At 40.1% G+C, this 18,685-nt stretch overlaps 1 protein-coding gene across 1 annotated transcript in view; it reads left to right on the top strand.

Moving 5' to 3' along the window:
- LOC306961110 (voltage-dependent T-type calcium channel subunit alpha-1I-like) overlaps positions 1-18,685 on the top strand; it is a gene marked incomplete at its 3' end in the record, with an annotated part of 413,594 nt that overhangs the window by 299,756 nt on the left and 95,153 nt on the right. Inside the window, exons 26-28 of the mRNA XM_079553726.1 lie at positions 1,845-1,954; positions 8,797-8,930; positions 16,478-16,548. Coding sequence (XP_079409852.1) covers positions 1,845-1,954; positions 8,797-8,930; positions 16,478-16,548 — 315 coding nt within the window. The remainder of the gene's footprint in view (positions 1-1,844; positions 1,955-8,796; positions 8,931-16,477; positions 16,549-18,685) is intronic.

The raw sequence follows: 18,685 nt of genomic DNA on the forward strand, positions 1-18,685 counted from the left end.
CTTAGAGACAAACTTAAAGACAAACTTAGAGACAAACTTAGAGACAAACTTAGAGACAAACTTAGAGACAAACTTAGAGACAAACTTAGAGACAAACTTAGAGACAAACTTAGAGACAAACTGAGAGACACTTTCAGGCTTCAGAAGGCTCGATTGTCTCTTGGTTTGAACAAACGCACAGTAGAGACGAGAGCAGCTCACGATGTTTCCATCCTCACGTCTGGAATGTGAATCTAAAAATATTATAATATAATTATATAATTAGCCCAGGCAAGCGCCACATGCTAGCGGTGTTTATTTCTGCGGAAAAGTTCAGAGAAAGTAAATGTGGAGTCGGACCTGCTCATGCCCTGTGGTACTCTGCCTCTGCACTGATGTGTACACTGCGTTCCAAATTATTATGCAAATTGTATTTTTGTGTCAAAAAGGTAAAAAAATAAAATAAAAGCACACTCGGGTTTGTGCAGATAATGGCACAATGAGGACGGTTTAGACAAATACATCAGATGAATAGAACAGCAGCTACAAAGCAGCAGACAGGTATTTGAAGCTGCTGGTGCCTCTGGAGTCTCCCGAACATGAAGGTGTCGGACCCTCCAGAGGCTGCAGTTGTGCATAAACCTTCTATCCGGGCCTCCCCTAAACTGTTCATTGAAGCTGAAGCAGAAACGGCTGCAGTGGCTCAGAAATACATGAGACTCATTTTCAGACAGTCTTGTTCACTGATGAGGCCGTGTGACCCTGGATGGTCAGATGGATGGAGTAGTGGATGTTGGTGAATGGCCACAATGTCCCAACAAGGCTGTGACGTCAGTAAGGAGGGGGCGGAGTCATGTTTTGGGCCAGAATCATGAGGAGAGAGCTTTAGCTTTAAGCTCCCTGAAGGTGTGAAAATGACCTCTGAAAAATATGTGGAGTTTCTGACTGACCACTGTCTTCTATGCTACAAAAGAAGATCCTCTTCATCATGACAACGCACCATGTCCTGCTGTAAAGAAAACCTCTGCATCACTGGCTGCTATGGGCATAAAAGGAGAGACACTCATGATGTGGACCCCCTCCTCCCCTGACCTCAACCCTATTGAGAACCTTTGGAGCCTCAAGTAAAACTTCTATGAGGGTGGGAGGCAGTTTTCATCCAAACAGCAGCTCTGGGAGGTTATTCTGACATCCTGCAAACAAATCCAAGCAGAAACTGTCCAAAAACTTACAAGTTTAATGGATTTAAGAATTTAGAAGCTGCTCTCACACAAGGGCTCCTATGTCAAAATATAACTTGACCTGTTAATATTTTTTTTATTGAAATATCTTTTGATTTCAGTAAATATGACCTCCTAATGCTACAAATACAACAAATCACCATCTTCAGTTAATTACAAGCTTTAAAATGTATTGAAACGATGAGTTGCATAATAATTTGGAACAGTGGATTTTGAGGTTTTTACTTTATTTATTTTTGAAAAAAATACTGTTATCACTGGGAGATTTTTTCCACCACATTTAAATGATCCTTGACCAGTTAAAGACTTGAAAATTATGCTGACTCTCATTTGAGTTGACAATTTAGAAAATCTTAGAAAAATGTCATTTGCATAATAATTTGGAACGCGGTGTAGACGGTCCACAGAGATCCTCTCTGCAGCGAGACGAGGGCTCACTCTGCTTTTTGGGTAAAAAAGCAAATGTGCTCGGTTAAGGTCAGTGTGACGGTAGACAGACATTACTTTAGCACCACTTCGATGGTAAAGTCATGGTATCTACCCTGCCTGACCAAACAAACGAAGTATATGTTTGGTTGTTTGCTAGTTTTTTGGATGTAAATAACGCTCTCCAACACTTTTCAGTCCCTGGACGCGGCGCTGAAGTACTGCAACTACTTCTTCACCTCCACCTTCGTGATCGAGGCCTCGCTGAAACTGGTGGCGTTCGGGTTCAGACGGTTCTTCAAAGACAGGTACGGCTCACTTTCATCGTCCAGTCTCTGTTTGAACCGCTCAGACCCCTGTGTGCATTATTCAGTCCGCCTCAGACCCGGGTTTGTCCGGATTTGATCCTGATCTGGACTCGCTGGGACTGAAGGTCAGATACGTCCCATGAGGAAGTGAATGAACCGGGGGAAAAACACGGAAAAGCCCCGCAGCGTTCTCCACTTCACAGATATATCTCCGTGTCTTTATCCGTTACAGCAGTGGTTCTCAACCTTTCGGAGCCGCGACCCCCATTATAACAGTTAATTAGGATCGTGACCCCCACCCGGGTCAGACCGTGGGAAAAACAGGGACATTAACCCCTTAACTCCCACCTGAACCGAGCACATTTTCTCCAGTTTGGCTTTTCCCCAATCCAAAAGCTTCTGGGAAAAAGGTGAGAAAATAGCGACAAAACTGTGACGAAAACAATGATGGAAATGTGACAAAAAAGTGAGAAAAATTTGACATAAATTTGACAAAAAAATTACAAAAATGTGATACAAATTTGATAAAAAATGACCAAAAAATGTGACAAAAAAGACAAAAAAATGACAAAAATTTCACTAAAAATGACAAAAATGCGACAAAAATGTGACAAAAATTTGATAAAAATGTGATTAAAAAATGACGAAAAAATGACGAAAAAATGACAAAAAAGTGATAAAAAATGTGACAAAAATGTGACAAAAATGTGATAAAAAATGACAAAAAAATGACAAAAATGTGACAAAAAATGATGAAAAAGTTACAAAAATGAGTTGAATACCCAACAAAAAAATGATGGAAAACAAATGTGATGACGTGAGGAAAAAGATCCTCTCGGTTCAGGCGGGAGTTCAGAGGTTTACCTTTACAACTCTTAAAAAACAAAAATGAATTAAATTTAGAACAAATAATGACACCCTGGTAAAATAGCATGTTTGCTACGACACCATCATAATAATTTTAAAATATGTATTTTATCTATATGCTCTGGCGACCCCCCAAATGTGTCTCGCGACCCCCTAGTGGGTCCCGACCCCCACGTTGAGAAGCCCTGCGTTACAGTGTTGTGGTGCCAACTTTTCCAGATCCAACTTTGTCGTGTTTTCTCGGGGAACGGAGCTGCTGCCTGGAGCCTTTTTCCTCGTCCCAGTTAATCTCACAACGGGCTGTTTACAAAGAGACAACGCAATTAGCCGAGGAAACCGGAGAGAGGAATGTATCTGCTAAAAATGTTTGGGACAAAGAGACAAACAAACAAGAGTTGCTAAATAGGTCACAGGCAGAAGGAATAATAAGTTTGTCTTCAGGAGGGTCTTGTGGTGCGATTATCTGGGCAAGGCATCTCTACACACTACGACGAGGGCTCACAAACATAAAAAATCACAGATCAATTCATAAAACAGAGATCATCAAACACAGAGAACTCACCGCTGATGAAAAAGGAGCAGGTTTAACACTTCATTAAACTCACACCGGGCCACAGTCGCCACTGCTGCAGAAATGTTGCTACTAATGACTCATTATTCGGCACAAGAAGCGAGTTTAAAATGAGCTCTAAAGTTTGTTCTCACTTCATGTTCCTGTGTTGCTGTAAATGAGTGCTTCCTCATCCCTTGGCGCGGCTGCGTTTCTCTGTGAACTGAATTTGCAGTTTGTGTTCCACATTGTTTTACTGTATACTTTTCAGAGAGTCTTTACTGGCTGTGAAGGAAACAGCTTTTTTAAGTAAACAAAAAGCTAATGTTGATGATCTGAAGGTCTTTGAGCGGCATTGGAGATCTGCAAATCCACAGATGTGAAACACTGAAGAGGCACCAAGAGCCAGAGATATATACATAAAGGCTGGATGTCTTAAAGGAACAGGCCACCGTTTTTCCATACTGAGATATGTTCTTACCTGAGCTGTGACGAGTTCTTTAGGACCTGTCTGATCTTCAGTCACGTAAACACAGCGCAGACGGCGTTAGCATTTAGCCTCTCCCTCTCTCCTCTATAGCTCCAAAACAGGTCAAGATAGAAGCTACCAAGCTCTTCCACGTTTTCCCTATTTAAATATGGTTACGTGAAGTGTTCCACTACAAAGTATAATTACACAAAATTAACAATGTGGATTTTCTAAGCGGATAAAAGGGGGGACTATATTGTAAGGCGTAATAATACCAGGAGTAAATTAGCATCTGCACAGTAAAGTAAAGATTACGGCGCGGATTTCGAACTATTCCTGGTATTATTACGCCTTACAATATAGTTCCCCCTTTTATCCGCTTAGAAAATCCACATTGTTTAATTTTGTGTAATTATACTTTGTAGTGGAACACTTCACGTAACCATATTTAAATAGGGAAAACGTGGAAGAGCTTGGTAGCTTCTATCTTGACCTGTTTTGGAGCTATAGAGGAGAGAGGGAGAGGCTAAATGCTAACGCCGTCTGCGCTGTGTTTACGTGACTGAAGATCAGACAGGTCCTAAAGAACTCGTCACAGCTCAGGTAAGAACATATCTCAGTGTGTAAAAACGGTGGCCTATTCCTTTAAGGCAGAGTCACTTCCGGCATAACCGGCGGCCATCTTGCCACAGGGAAGCAGCTCAAGTAAGTGAGTGATCAGCACAAACACAAATCCTATTATCTCGCTGAAATCTTCACGGATTTACAAACCGTTTGGAACATGTTGAAATAAAGATTTTGTTTTTTTATTTATATGAAATTCATATGACATCTACCAAGAGCCCCCACACCTGCAGCACATGAGGGGCTACAGGAAACAAAAAAGGGACGAACAAGGAGGTGACCCTCAGGTGAAGAGCCTCTGCCTCTGCCTCTCGCAGGACGACTAAATGGGAAACTCATATTGAGCTTTTCTACCTACATTGGGCCCAAAGCGTTCTACAGCGAGGAGGAACCAGTGACTGCATCTTCAGGAGCATCGTGGACCTGCAACATCGAGTGGAGCGCGGCGGAAGAGGAGGAGCTGATGTGGAGCTGAGCCAACAGGCGGATGATGTGGAATCAGGGCGTGACAGTCAATTTAATTTATTTATTTATTTCAGGAATATAATAACCACACCAGTGGACCCAGCGACTTCCTAACGATCTCCGCTGCTTTACAAAGGCCGCGCGTTGTGTTTCCGTTGTGACCGATAGAGTTTTCTTTGCTAAAACAAAGTTCCCCCGCTCTGATTCTCCCCCTTCTCTCACGCTCAGTCAGCAGGAGTTTCCTCACAGCTGCACCGAACATTATGGCAATAAAACAGAGTAAATAAGACAATGTGAAGTTCAAGCTAATTAAGTATCCAGGCAAACATGGTGGCGACGAGCGGCGCGGGTGTCCCCCATGAGCCGGGCTCTGAGCTTCTGCCGCTGCATTTAACTCCGCCCCTTCCCCTTGAGTCTCCATGGAGACCGCTGTAAATCTCAGCTGAGCTCGAGGACGATAAAACTAAAGGCTTATTAAGAAGTTTTACTTTCAAGAGCAGACAAAGAATATATTGTTAATGGGCCTTATTGTCGGCTATATAATGAATCTAAATATTAATGAGCAGAACTCTGAGCAGTTTCCTTCTTATGAAAGACCTTCATTATTTCCAGTAAAATGAATTCAAATCGTAATCGTCCAAACTGAGTAAAAACAATTTGATTTTATCTTTTTGTCCATATCTCCCAGCCCTAGAACAACATATAAACATCTCTGTCCATCCTCAGTTCATTGGGTTTAACTTCTGAACATAATATCATCACCATATGATTCACAGTAACATGAACTGACACTCGCACATCGTTAAATCAGGTAAAACAAGTTTCCTCATTACATTGTTCCTGATTATTTCTCATTGACCAAGGACGACCCTCCCAAAGGCATTTTTATTTGTTTCTTAAATACAAATCCTCATATTAACTAAAGTCAGTGGCAGGTTCCTCATAGACGCTAATCCTCCACAGGCCGTGATCCCGGCTCAGATCCGGTCCATCGCTCGCCGTGACACCAGTGAAACCTCTCGGTGACAGTAACCCCGGGGCTACGACGCCGCGGATCTAAGCCTCCTCTGTGCAGACTCATGAAGCTCCTCTTTCTCTCATTATCATACATTTTCATTATAGACGCTGTTCCTGCAGGTGGAGGTCCACACAAATGAGGCTTAATCCAACCCCAAGATCCTCAGGAGCATTAATAAAACAGGGCCTGGATCTGCCACAGTGCAGAGGACTCACAGAGGATTAAACCCAGACCAGGATCAGACTCTGTGGACCCTTGTTCACAATCAAACTGTTATTGAGTGTGAGTTAGGGATGCACAGATCCGCTTTTTTGAGCTCCCGATCCGATATTTTTGACACTTCATCTGGCCGATACCGATCCGATACAGAAAATTGATTAAAAAAATGACAAAAAATGACAAAAAAATGACAAAAAATGTGACAAAAAAATGACAAAAAATGACAAAAAAAATGACAAAAAATGACAAAAAATTGATTAAAAAATGACAAAAAAAGACAAAAAATGTGACAAAAAAAGACAAAGAAATGACAAAAAAAATGACAAAAAATGACAAAAAAATGACAAAATATTCGACAAAAAATGACAAAAAAAATGATTAAAAAATGACATAAAAAGACAAAAAATTTGACAAAAAATGACCAAAAAATTTGACAAAAAATGACAAAAAATTCGACAAAAAATGACTAAAAAATGACAAAAAATTGATTAAAAAATTACATAAAAAGACAAAAAATGTGACTAAAAATGTGACAAAAAAATGACAAAAAATTGATTTTAAAAAAATGATTTTTAAAAAAATGACAAAAAAGCTACAAAATGAGTTGAAAACCCCCCAAAAAAGATGGAAAAAATTGTGATGACATGAGGAAAAAGATCCATTTCGATGAGTTTTGTAGGTCTTCGCTTTCAAATGAGGCGTTACACTGGCCCACAGGATTTGGGTAAAGCTGAACTGGAGAAAACGCTCCAGGTTCAGGCGGGAGTTAAGAGGTTGAATTAGAAAGTTTTTCAGAAGCAGGTGTTTTAATTCTGTTTTGAAATGTGTCTTGTATAAGCCCACGAGAGCTGAGCACTTCTGTGAAAGACACGATAATAAGAATAAATCAAATCAATCAATTCAGTGTCCTAGCTTAGCGATAGCATGAAGGCCGGGAATCGATACTCTAAAAAAGCCTGATCGGTTCATCCCTAGTGTGAGTTTTATATTGTTGATTGGGAAAGTATGACATGATGTTGCTCCACAAGTGCATCATCCTGCTGGACTTTGCAAGATTTTAGTTTTTCGAAAGACTTGCAGCCACGACCGAAATCAGACTCTGTGGACCCTTGTTCACAATCAGACCTTTATTGAGTGTGAGTTAGGGATGCACCGATCCGCTTTTTTGAGCTCCCGATCCGATATTTTTGACACTTCATCTGGCCGATACCGATCCGATACAAAAAATTGATTAAAAAATGACAAAGAAATGACAAAAAATGTGACCAAAAAATGACAAAAAATTGATTAAGAAAATGATTAAAAAAAGACAAAAAAATGACAAAAAATTGATTAAAAAATGACATAAAAAGACAAAAAATGTGACAAAAAATGTGACCAAAAAAATGACAAAAAATTGATTAAAAAATGACTAAAAAAAGACAAAAAAATGACAAAAAAAATTTGACAAAAAATGACCAAAAAATGTGACAAAAAATGACAAAAAAAGACAAAAAAATGACAAAAAAATGACAAAAAATGTGGCAAAAAATGTGACCAAAAAAATGACAAAAAAATGACAAAAAATGTGGCAAAAAATGTGACCAAAAAAAAGACAAAAAATGACAAAAAATTGATTAAAAAATGACTAAAAAAAAGACAAAAAAATGACAAAAAAATTTGACAAAAAATGACAAAAAATGACAAAAAAATGACAAAAAAATTTGACAAAAAATGACCAAAAAATGTGACCAAAAAAATGACAAAAAATGACAAAAAAAATGACAAAAAATGTGACAAAAAATTGATTTAAAAAAATGACAAAAAAGTTACAAAATGAGTTGAAAACCCCCCAAAAAAGATGGAAAAAAATTTGATAACGTGAGGAAAAAGATCCATTTCGATGAGTTTTGTAGATCTTAGCTTTCAAATGAGGTGTTACACTGGCCTACAGGATTTGGGTAAAGCTGAACTGGAGAAAATGCTCTGGGTTCAGGCGGGAGTTAAGAGGTTAAATTAGAAAGTTTTTCAGAAGCAGGTGTTTTAATTCTGTTTTGAAATGTGTCTTGTATAAGCCCACGGGAGCTGAGCACTTCTGTGAAAGACACGATAATAAGAATAAATCAAATCAATCAAGTGTCCTAGCTTAGCGATAGCATGAAGGCCGGGAATCTGCGGTCCTGGATCTGCAGCGGCTCCAATCCGATACTCTAAAAAAGCCTGATCGGTTCATCCCTAGTGTGAGTTTTATATTGTTGATTGGGAAAGTATGGCATGATGTTGCTCCACAAGTGCATCATCCTGCTGGACTTTGCACGATTTTAGTTTTTGGAAAGACTTGCAGCCTCGACCGAACCTTTGTGGCAGCAGTCGGAGCAGATGGCGTGTGTTCAGCTGAGGCAAGTGTCGGCTGTTTTTATTTCCTCGGCTGCGGAGAGATGTTGTCATGTGTTTTGTGGGCGAGACGCCGGACAGAGATCCCGGCAGCAGCAGCGTTGCAAAGTGCACGCCACTGCCAGATGTCGGTCGCAGCTCGTACGACTGTGCCGCCGTTTTTACATCCTGAGATATGTTCTGACCCGAGCTTAGACGAGCGGACGTGTCTGGTCTTTGTTGTCTTTTCTCGCTGTAATCTGACGTCTCTGCCTCAGGTGGAACCAGCTGGACCTGGCCATCGTGCTGCTGTCTGTGATGGGCATCACTCTGGAGGAGATCGAGATCAACGCGTCGCTGCCCATCAACCCCACCATCATCCGGATCATGAGAGTGCTGCGCATCGCCAGAGGTGCCACATGTTGTGTTTGATTCATCCCAAAAACACCCAGTCTTTTTTTAATCCTGTTTTCTCTTAAAGGAACAGGCCACCGTTGTTACATACTGAGATATGTTCTTACCTTAGCTTTGACGAGTTCTTTAGGACCTGTCTGATCTTCACGTAATAATACCAGGAGCAGTTCGAAATCCACGCAGTAATCTTTTCTGTGCGGATGCCAAACTACTCCTGGTATTATTACGCCTTACAATATAGTCCCCCCTTTTATCCACTTAGAAAATCCACATTGTTTAATTGTGTGTAATTATACTTTGTAGTGGAACACTTCACGTAACCATATTTAAATAGGGAAAACGTGGAAGAGCTTGGTAGCTTCTATCTTGACCTGTTTTGGAGCTATAGAGGAGAGAGGGAGAGGCTAACTGCTAACGCCGTCTGCGCTGTGTTTACGTGACTGAAGGCACGGGTGAAGATCAGACAGGTCCTAAAGAACTCGTCAAAGCTCAGGTAAGAACATATCTCAGTATGTGAAAACGGTGGCCTGTTCCTTTAATGACTGGGTCCACAAACCTGACATGTTATTTACATCTGTGACTGGGGAACACTGCTTTAACAACACCTGCATCTAGGGCTGTGCAATTAATCGAAATTCGATTCCGAAAAGCTTTTTTTAATTTTTTTAAACATTTCTATATTTTATTTTTTTGCACAGCAGACTTGCATTATTTCACGGCGCTGGGATTATTTTCCCTTCGCATTTCACCGCGGCTCACGCTTTTGCCTGACATAAAACAAACGGCGCAGTGTGATGATGTCATCAGGCCGCGCTGCTCAGTTTACTTGCACAGGTCCACACCTGTGTGCTGGCCAGCAGGGGGCAGGTGTGAGGGCTGGCCAGCAGGGGGCAGGCGTGAAAGAGAGACCTCTCCTTAATCGAGGCATACATGAAATCATTTGTACTTTTATGACTGTTCAGAAAACAGAAAATATTCAGCTTTCAGTTTTTTTTAATTAATAAACATATGAATAAAATAAAGACCTTTTTTTTTAAGGGGACAAATAATCGTGATTTAAATTATGACAAAAATAATCGTGATTATTATTTTTGCAATAATCAAGCAGCCCTACCTGCTTCTCAACACGGGTGCGGGGGTTTTGATACTTTCTGATGTCCCAGAACAGCACAACGGAGAGAACCCCGAGTACCTGCCGAAAAGATGGTCCCTCAAACTGATGCTTCACATTGTTATTTATTTAGCCAATCAGTAACTCATACAGCATGTCATTTACCTTAAACCTTTTTACCATATTTATTAGTTTTAATGAATTGCTTTAAATTAATAACCTTTTTAACCATGTGACAATCTCTGTTTTGAGTGCTATCATTATGTAAATTCCATGTATATTTATTAAACATTCAAACCTGGTCCTTTAACCTTACATCTGTACCATGAAAGAATTATCATTGCGTTACTTCGAGTCTTTGAAATTACAGTGCGTTAATCATGGCTTTAATCGAAGAGCGTTGGCGCCCTCTAGTGGGTAAAAGTTACCGTTACAAAACAGTTATAAATTATAAACTCCGCAAAAACGATTAAAATATAAAACGTCATAACAAAAAACCCTAATACCAACCTTGTTCCCTCATCAACCGGGTGCCGGGGAATTGTAAGCAATAAACCAATGAATCTTAAATAGATCTTTTGTCCATCTTTTTACAGGACGCCTTTCTCCGCCTGTAACGTTAGCAGGACTTCTTTCTGCGTTACCATAGTTACATCCGCGCTGAGCCGTCTCTAAGCTCCTTCAAAGTAAAAGCGTATGAACTATAATGCAACAAAATAAGTAAGGATTAAACAACGAGGAGCCGCATTAGACGGTTCTAACGCCCGACGCAGTGTTGTTCCTCCTGCATTATAACGTCTAACGCGGCTCCTCGTTGTTTAATCCGCTTATACCAGGGTCCCACAAACAGAACATTTATAATAAATGACTAAACTCACTAAATCTGCCAGACTACGGGACTATTTTGTGTGGGTTATTAGCCGGTCACTGAAGGCTGGTCTCAGAGCGAGTCATTCTCCGCAGCTATTACGAGGATCTCAGTCAGGCTCAACGACACAACATCAGCACAGAATCACAACACAACAGGACTAACCCGGAAACACTTTTCCCTGGAAGGAAACACCGATATGCGGCACTCGTGGGCAGGAGTTATTTACCTTTTACGCTGTTTAACCTGAAGCTAAAGCTAGCTAGCTCAACCAGCTCAACTGTTTATGGAAACAGCTGCGGTGGAGTCGCTCACACCTGGGCCCCCCCAACTGAAACTTTTATGTTTGACTTTACTAATCCAGACAAAGATGCTTCAATGCAGGATCATTTTATGTACGCCTGAAAATGATGAATAGCCTTAACCGTTTCCAATAGAAATGTAAAGCTCATATGTTATTAACAGTAGCTAACCTAGCTGCTCACTCTCCTCTACAAACATTTATCAAACGTTTTGTTTTGGCCAAAAACGTTGAAATTAAACAAAATCCATCTCATACGTTCCTGTCAGTCACTAATTACGCCTTTATCTGATTCAGCTGTGTCAGGCGTTGCTATGGCGAGGCCACAGCGGAGTGACATCCCAGTGATTTAACTACCGGACTACGTGTGCGGTTATACCAAAATAATGCACCAGCCAATCAGAGTCCAGTATTCACCCAGACCAGGGTATAACATCTTAGAAGCAATTTACAAAATGGGGGAAATATTACTACGGTCATTTACACCCCGTTTTTTTCATACCCACTGCGGGTCACAAAGTGATGTGTGGAGAGAACAAAGTACCAAAACTAGCTACCGAAAGAAAAATATTCTCTTTCTGATACCACACTCCTACCGGAGCTTTTCAGTCGATATCAAGTACAGTTTAACGGTGCCCAGCCCTCAGTGTTAACCTAAAGGCACAAACACAAAGCCGGGTCACTTTATGTTTTGACTCGCCGTCACCACCAGTGCCCAGAGTCCGGGACGCTCCGTCACTGCCTGGTTAAACAGAGTTCCCATAATCACATCCACAGCGGAGGATTAGACTCTCGAGGTCCATTTCATCATGTTTTAGAGCCCACTTCAGCTCTAAATGTGCTGTGAAAGTCCGAGCATGATCCAGTGCTTCACAGTGGTCGGTCCTTCAGATTCATTGGGCTTTTAGAATCAGTTTTATTCACATCATTTTTATGTAACGGCTGAGCTGAGCAAGAGAGGGAGGAAAACCGCTCTGGATATGACTGAGGAGGTTCTGTGGAGTCACTTTGTTCAAGGCAATATCAATGAGCGAGCATCCAGAAGAGCAGTAACACTTTAGATTACAGCCCACAAGTTCAAGGTGTAGGAACAGGTTACAAGACAGTAATTACACATGTAAGTACAGGTAATTACACATCAGAGTGCCACTGTTTTCAAAGAGTAAAACATAGGTGTAACAAAATGGTACAAGGTATAATAAAGGTACAGCGTCTCACTTTAGGTTGCAGCCTGTGCTCACGTGTAGTTAAACACAGGGTTTAACACAGCTTTAAAAAGTATTAAAAGTCATTATACCATGATCTGGGTGAATACTCGATTCTGATTGGCTGGTGGGTGCTTTGTATAACCGCACACGTAGTCCGGTAGTTAAATCACTGGGATAGATACAGACGGCATCTCTGGAATCGCCCATATATGGTCATTCTTGAAAACAGTTAAGGGGGAAAACAATTTAGAAATTGGCTGTATCCGAATGTCCACACTATTCCCTATATAGTGACTATATAGTGGTCACATGTTGTAGGGGTGTCCGAATGTCCAGAGAGAAAAAAGTAGTGCACTCGAAATTTCCCACAATGCATCTGGAAAAGTAGTGAGCATCGATGGTCACTAAACGGGTCAATATAGACCACAATGCATTGCGAGAGTGGGAGAAGAGCCTGACAGAGACAGGTCTTTCAACTAAACAACACGACTGAAGTAAATCAGCTGTTTCAGTCGGGTGTTGCATATTTCTCATGAATAAACGACCTAAATATAAACGGTTACGGTGAAAAGATGCTAACGTTAGCTGCTAACCTTTAGCTGGAGCTGTTAAATGACCGATAGCTTCATGCTAACGTTAGCTGCTAACCTTTAGCTGGAGCTGTTAAATGACCGACAGCTTCTTCTCGAATAATCCAACCCTTTCATGTAAAATCCATGTGAAGTAAAAGTATCTGACTCGTATTAATCCATAAATATTCCACTGTCTCGGAGTTTGGTTTTTATCGCAGAAATACTTTATTCCCGGAGTTTCGCGAACTTTTATCAGATGTAGTCGCTCAGTCTGCTGGTGTTCGGACACCGGGCTCTGACCTACTTTCTGCACGTCTTTGAGCTCATGCTGGAGTGACTTTTTTTATTTCTTTCTTTTTTGTGATGATAGTAACGCCTGTAAAAGTGCCAAAACAGTCGTTCTGTTTCATAAAATAAACGTTTGTAACAATAGATAAATTCAGATAAAAAAAAATAAAAAACACATATCTGCAGCTGCAGCGCGGAGAAAGTCGTGTCTTGTGTCCGAATCACCAACAGAATCAGTGACTATATAGTGACTATATAGTGCGGGCCTGTGTAGTGAATGAGGGATTAGGGGATAGTGTGGACATTCGGATACAGCCTCTGTCTAATTATTCAAAAACTACTTAAACAAATGCTGAATTATGAATATAGTTTCTACTAAATAAAGAAGCAAAGACATGGAGAGGAACAAAGTGGTTCAACAGCCCATAAATAGCCTACATGAATAACGGAGAATGCTAACTTCATGCTACATGTTAGCATCGGGCTAATTCTAATGGTTAGCTACAACTGCCGTTTTTTCACTTGTACTGAACAATCCGCTGTGAGAAAACATCCACATGGGCCTGATTTACATTTGACTTTATTTATGTGATAAATAAGTTGATATTCCACCAGAAAATGTCTGAAAAGAGGGAAAATTGTGTTTCTCTAAAGATTCTATTTTCCCCCTCGGCGAAGCCACGCCCCCTTCTATGACGAGATGCGTCTGTATCGCCATAGCAACGCATGACACAGCTGAATCAGATCATCCCTTTATTTAGTGACTGACAGGAACGAATGAGATGGATTTTGTGTTTAATTTCAACGTTTATGGCCAAAACAAACTTTTGATAAATGGGAAGTAAAGGAGAGTGAGCAGCGAGGTTAGCTACTGTTAATAAAATATGAGCTTTACATTTCTATTGAAAACGGTTAAGGCACTATTTATAATTTTCAGGCGTACATAAAATTATCCCTGCACTTAAAGGGGGGGGGGGTATTATGCAAAATGGACTTTTTCAAGCTTTCCATCATGTTATTCTGTCACTCCCTCATTAAAAACATGGCTGAAGTGTTGCCTTGGCACATTCACGTATTTCTGAGTCATCTGTAAAAACTCTGATGGCGGCCATTTTAGGGATAGGTTTGCCCGAGTCCTCCTAGGAACGCCCCCACCTCCTGGAGACGCCTCCGAGCTTTCGTCACCAGCCGAGTAACCAACCACTGCTCCTCAGCAGAACCCCCTCCCCACTGATGCCACAGACAGCGTGTGGAGGGGGCGTGTCTAAAGGCTCAGAGGTTCTTAAAGAGACAGAGGCCGATTTCAAGACATTCACTACAGCCATTTTGAGAGAGACATTTTACACAAGGCAGTTATTCTAATTTACTGCATTTACAGACCAACAGAAGGTTTGTCATCATTGTAGTGTGATATAGACTGGGGTATGGGACTGACAAAAGCAGAATACCCCCTCTTTAAGCATATTTGTCTGGATTAGTAAAGTCAAACATAAAAGTTTCAGTTGGTGGGGGCCCAGGTGTGAGCGACTCCACCGCAGATGTTTCCATAAATTATTATAATTATAATAGTATTAGCCTTTAACCGCGTTTGCATCGTGGTTTTATTCCCCGTGTTGTTGTTAGCGGGTCAGGAAAGTTAGCGAGAGAGAGAGAGAGTCACGCAAAAAGACCAAAGGTGTTGTGAGAGCCTCTCCTCTTCTCCTCTGTGGGGCCAAACGTGGGTGGAGTTAGAAGTGACCGAGCTCTTCCACGTTTCCCCTATTTAAATAGTTTAGTGAGAAGTTGCACGATTCAATTATAGTCACACAAAATTAAACGTGGATTTTCTCAGTGGATTTAACCCCTTAACTCCCGCCTGAACCGAGCACATTTTCTCCAGTTTGGCTTTACCCCAATCCAAAAGCTTCTGGAAAAAAGCAACAAAACTGAGACAAAAACAATGATGGAAATGTGACAAAAAATGACAAAATTTTGATTAAAAAAAACTGACGAAAAGATGATAAAAATGTGACAAAAAATGACAAAAAAAATGACAACAATGTGACAAAAAATGACAAAATTTTGAAAAAAAAAAAGACAAAAATGTGATAAAAATTTGATTAAAAAATGACAAAATTTTGATTAAAAAAAATGACGAAAAAATGATAAAAAATGTGACAAAAAATGAAATAAATTTGACAAAAAATGGCAAAAAATGACAAAAAAATGACAACAATGTGACAAAAAATGACAAAATTTTGATTAAAAAAAAGACAAAAATGTGATAAAAATTTGACAAAAAAATGACAAAATTTTGATAAAAAACGGACGAAAAAATGATAAAAATGTGATAAAAAATGAAATAAATTTGACAAAAAATGACAAAAAAATGATTTTTAAAAAATGATTAAAAAAATGACAAAAATGTGACAAAGAACGACCCAAAAAAATGACAAAAAAGTTACAAAAATGAGTTGAATACCCAACAAAAAAATGATGGAAAAATATCTGATGACGTGAGGAAAAAGATCCTCTCGGTTCAGGCGGGAGTTAAGAGGTTAAAGGGGGACTATATTGTGAGGCGTAATAACACTGTAGTAGCACTTCGATGTCCGTGCTGTAATGTCTTCACTTAACCGAACTGCTGTTCCTTTAATGAACAAGATGAATACAATGGAAGATTTGACTTCTTCTGGTGGTGCATCTCCCGTACATCTCCCTCTCCACTGTCCCGGCTGTGCCCCGCCTCAGGCCCACGGTTGCTGTAATGGACTGTGTGTGCACTTGCCTCCTGGATGGAAGTTGTCGCTGCCCTTTGGCTAAAGCAGACGGCTCTCTCCCCGTCCCCTCGGCCGGGATTGTGCCCCCTCTCAGCCTCCGTCCTCTGGGGGGAAACGCTCTAATGGACGGGAGGGACCTGACTGTATCGATCCGGGTCTTATCTCTGCACTGTGAGCAGCTCTTATCGGCTTTAGCTCAGTCACAGGAGCTAAAGACACAGAGACACTGCAGGACGTGGCAGTTTCCTAAAGCCCTCTGACGACCAGTACAAATAAATACACTGTGAATATATCGGCTGCTCCAACATTTAACATCTGGACAGTTTATTAATCCATTTCTCATCGTGTTACTCTCAAACCTTTTGTACAAAGAGACTGTACTAACTCTTGACTTGAGTGTAATGAATGCTTTTCTCACCTGACTGCTCTCTGTTCCAGTGCTGAAGCTGCTGAAGATGGCCACAGGGATGAGGGCCCTGCTGGACACTGTGGTGCAGGCTCTGCCTCAGGTCGGGACGTCCTACTGACACACTGACCCAGTCACTACTCACATGTCAGACACCTCAACATATTAATCATTACTGCATCCATGTTTTCCGTTCGCCGGTTTGACAGGCAAATAACCAGTAAAAAACGATATCAACAGTAGGGATGCACTGATCCGCTTTTTTGAGCTCCCGATCCGATATTTTTGACACTTCATCTGGCCGATACCGATCCGATACCGATCCGATACAGTCTTTTTGTATTATTAGATTTTTATATAATATACTGTATATCATTATATATTATTGCCTACGGATATTACCAGTTTTACCAGTTGTATTTTTTTCATAAACATGGAAGACGTTTTGGCTTTAGCTTTGAATTTTAACCGAGCACATTTTCTCCAGCTTGGCTTTACCCCAATCCAAAAGCTTCTGGAAAAAAGATGTGAAAATAGCGACAGAACTGAGACGAAAACAATGATGAAGATGTGACAAAAAAGTGAGAAAACTTTGAAAAAATGTGACAAAAAATGACAAAAAAATGACAAAGAAATGACAAAAAAAAGACAAAAAATGTGACAAAAAATTTGACAATTTTTTTTTTTTAAATGACCAAAAAATGACAAAAATTGTGACAAAAAAAGACAAAAAAAAGACAAAAAAAAGACAAAAAATGTGACAAAAAATGTGACAAAAAAATTAAAAAAATAAATAAAAAAATGACAAAAATTGTGACAAAAAAAGACCAAAAAAAGACAAAAAATGTGACAAAAAATGACCAAAAATGTGACAAAAAATGACAAAAAATGTGACAAAAAATGTGACAAAAAATGTGACAAAAAAAGACAAAAAATGTGACAAAAAATGACTAAAAAAATAGCAAAAAATAAATTAAAAAACATTACAAAAAAGTTGCAAAATGAGTTGGAAAAAAAAGATGGAAAAACATTTGATGACATGAGGAAAAATATCCATTTAGATGAGTTTTGTAGGTCTTAGCTTTCAAATGAGGCGTTACACTGCCCTACAGGATTTGGGTGAAGCTGAACTGGAGAAAATGCTCTGGGTTCAGGCGGGAGTTAAGAGGTTAAAGTAGAAAGTTTTTCAGAAGTGTTTTAATTCTGTTTACAAATGTGTCTCGTATAAGCCCACGAGAGCTGAGCACTTCTGTGAAAGACACGATAATAAGAATAAATCAAATCAAATAAATTCAGTGTCCTAGCTTAGCGATAGCATGAAGGCCGTGAATCTGCGGTCCTGGATCTGCAGCGGCTCCATCTGCAGGTTTACCGTTGTGCTGTGATAAACCCTGCAGACTGGAGCCGCTGCAGATTCAAGCCTAAAGGTTCAGGTTTACTTGGGCTGCACGGTTTATCGATATCGAATCGCAATCAAGGGTTTGTCGACTACAGTAACCAAACCTCCAGAGGCCGAGGTTTTGTTTCTGAGCGATTGACGTCGCAGATCGGAATTGTCGATCCTTGTGGTCTCAGGTTCGGCAGCAACAGTTAAAAAGTCTGAGCTATATTTTTTTTGTGTGTAGTTTCTTTGAGCAATTTCAACTTCCAAGTCGTTACAAAAGAAAAGAAACACGATAATGCCCAAAAGGGAGTCGGCTGAAGCAAACAGTGCTTATTTATGCCGACCCCTTTCAACGTATTTACAAACTTTACAACTGCCGTTCTTTAACATTCCGGTTTGTTCTCTGAGACCAGCTCATTATGGTACATTTAAGATGTACATAACCATAATCAACACATGGATTAGGATATAGATACCTGACCATAATCAAACATAGGAAATAAGTTTACATAGTCTTTGGTACAGAATCAGGTTTGGAATACTGTCTTATAGCACATTCTTAAGTATGGAATGGAATGGTGACAGGTTATTGCTGCCGTCTGATACTGCCCCATATAGAACCATCATTGCTATATTTATATACACCTGTACATGGACAGTACGTGCATGTACTGTGGGGAAAAAAAGTATTTGGTCAGTTTCACATAGACATTCTATTGGATTTTGGCCAAATACTTTTTTTCCCCACTGTATAAACATATGGTTTCCTTCTTATGTGTCTTAAATATTTGTCATCTGTGAGTACATTTCAGTGTGTCCTGGTCTATGCGTTAAAAGAAGCAGGATTTGGGAAGCT

This window comes from Gobius niger, assembly GCF_951799975.1.
Source record: "Gobius niger genome assembly, chromosome: 3".
NCBI lineage: Eukaryota > Metazoa > Chordata > Actinopteri > Gobiiformes > Gobiidae > Gobius > Gobius niger.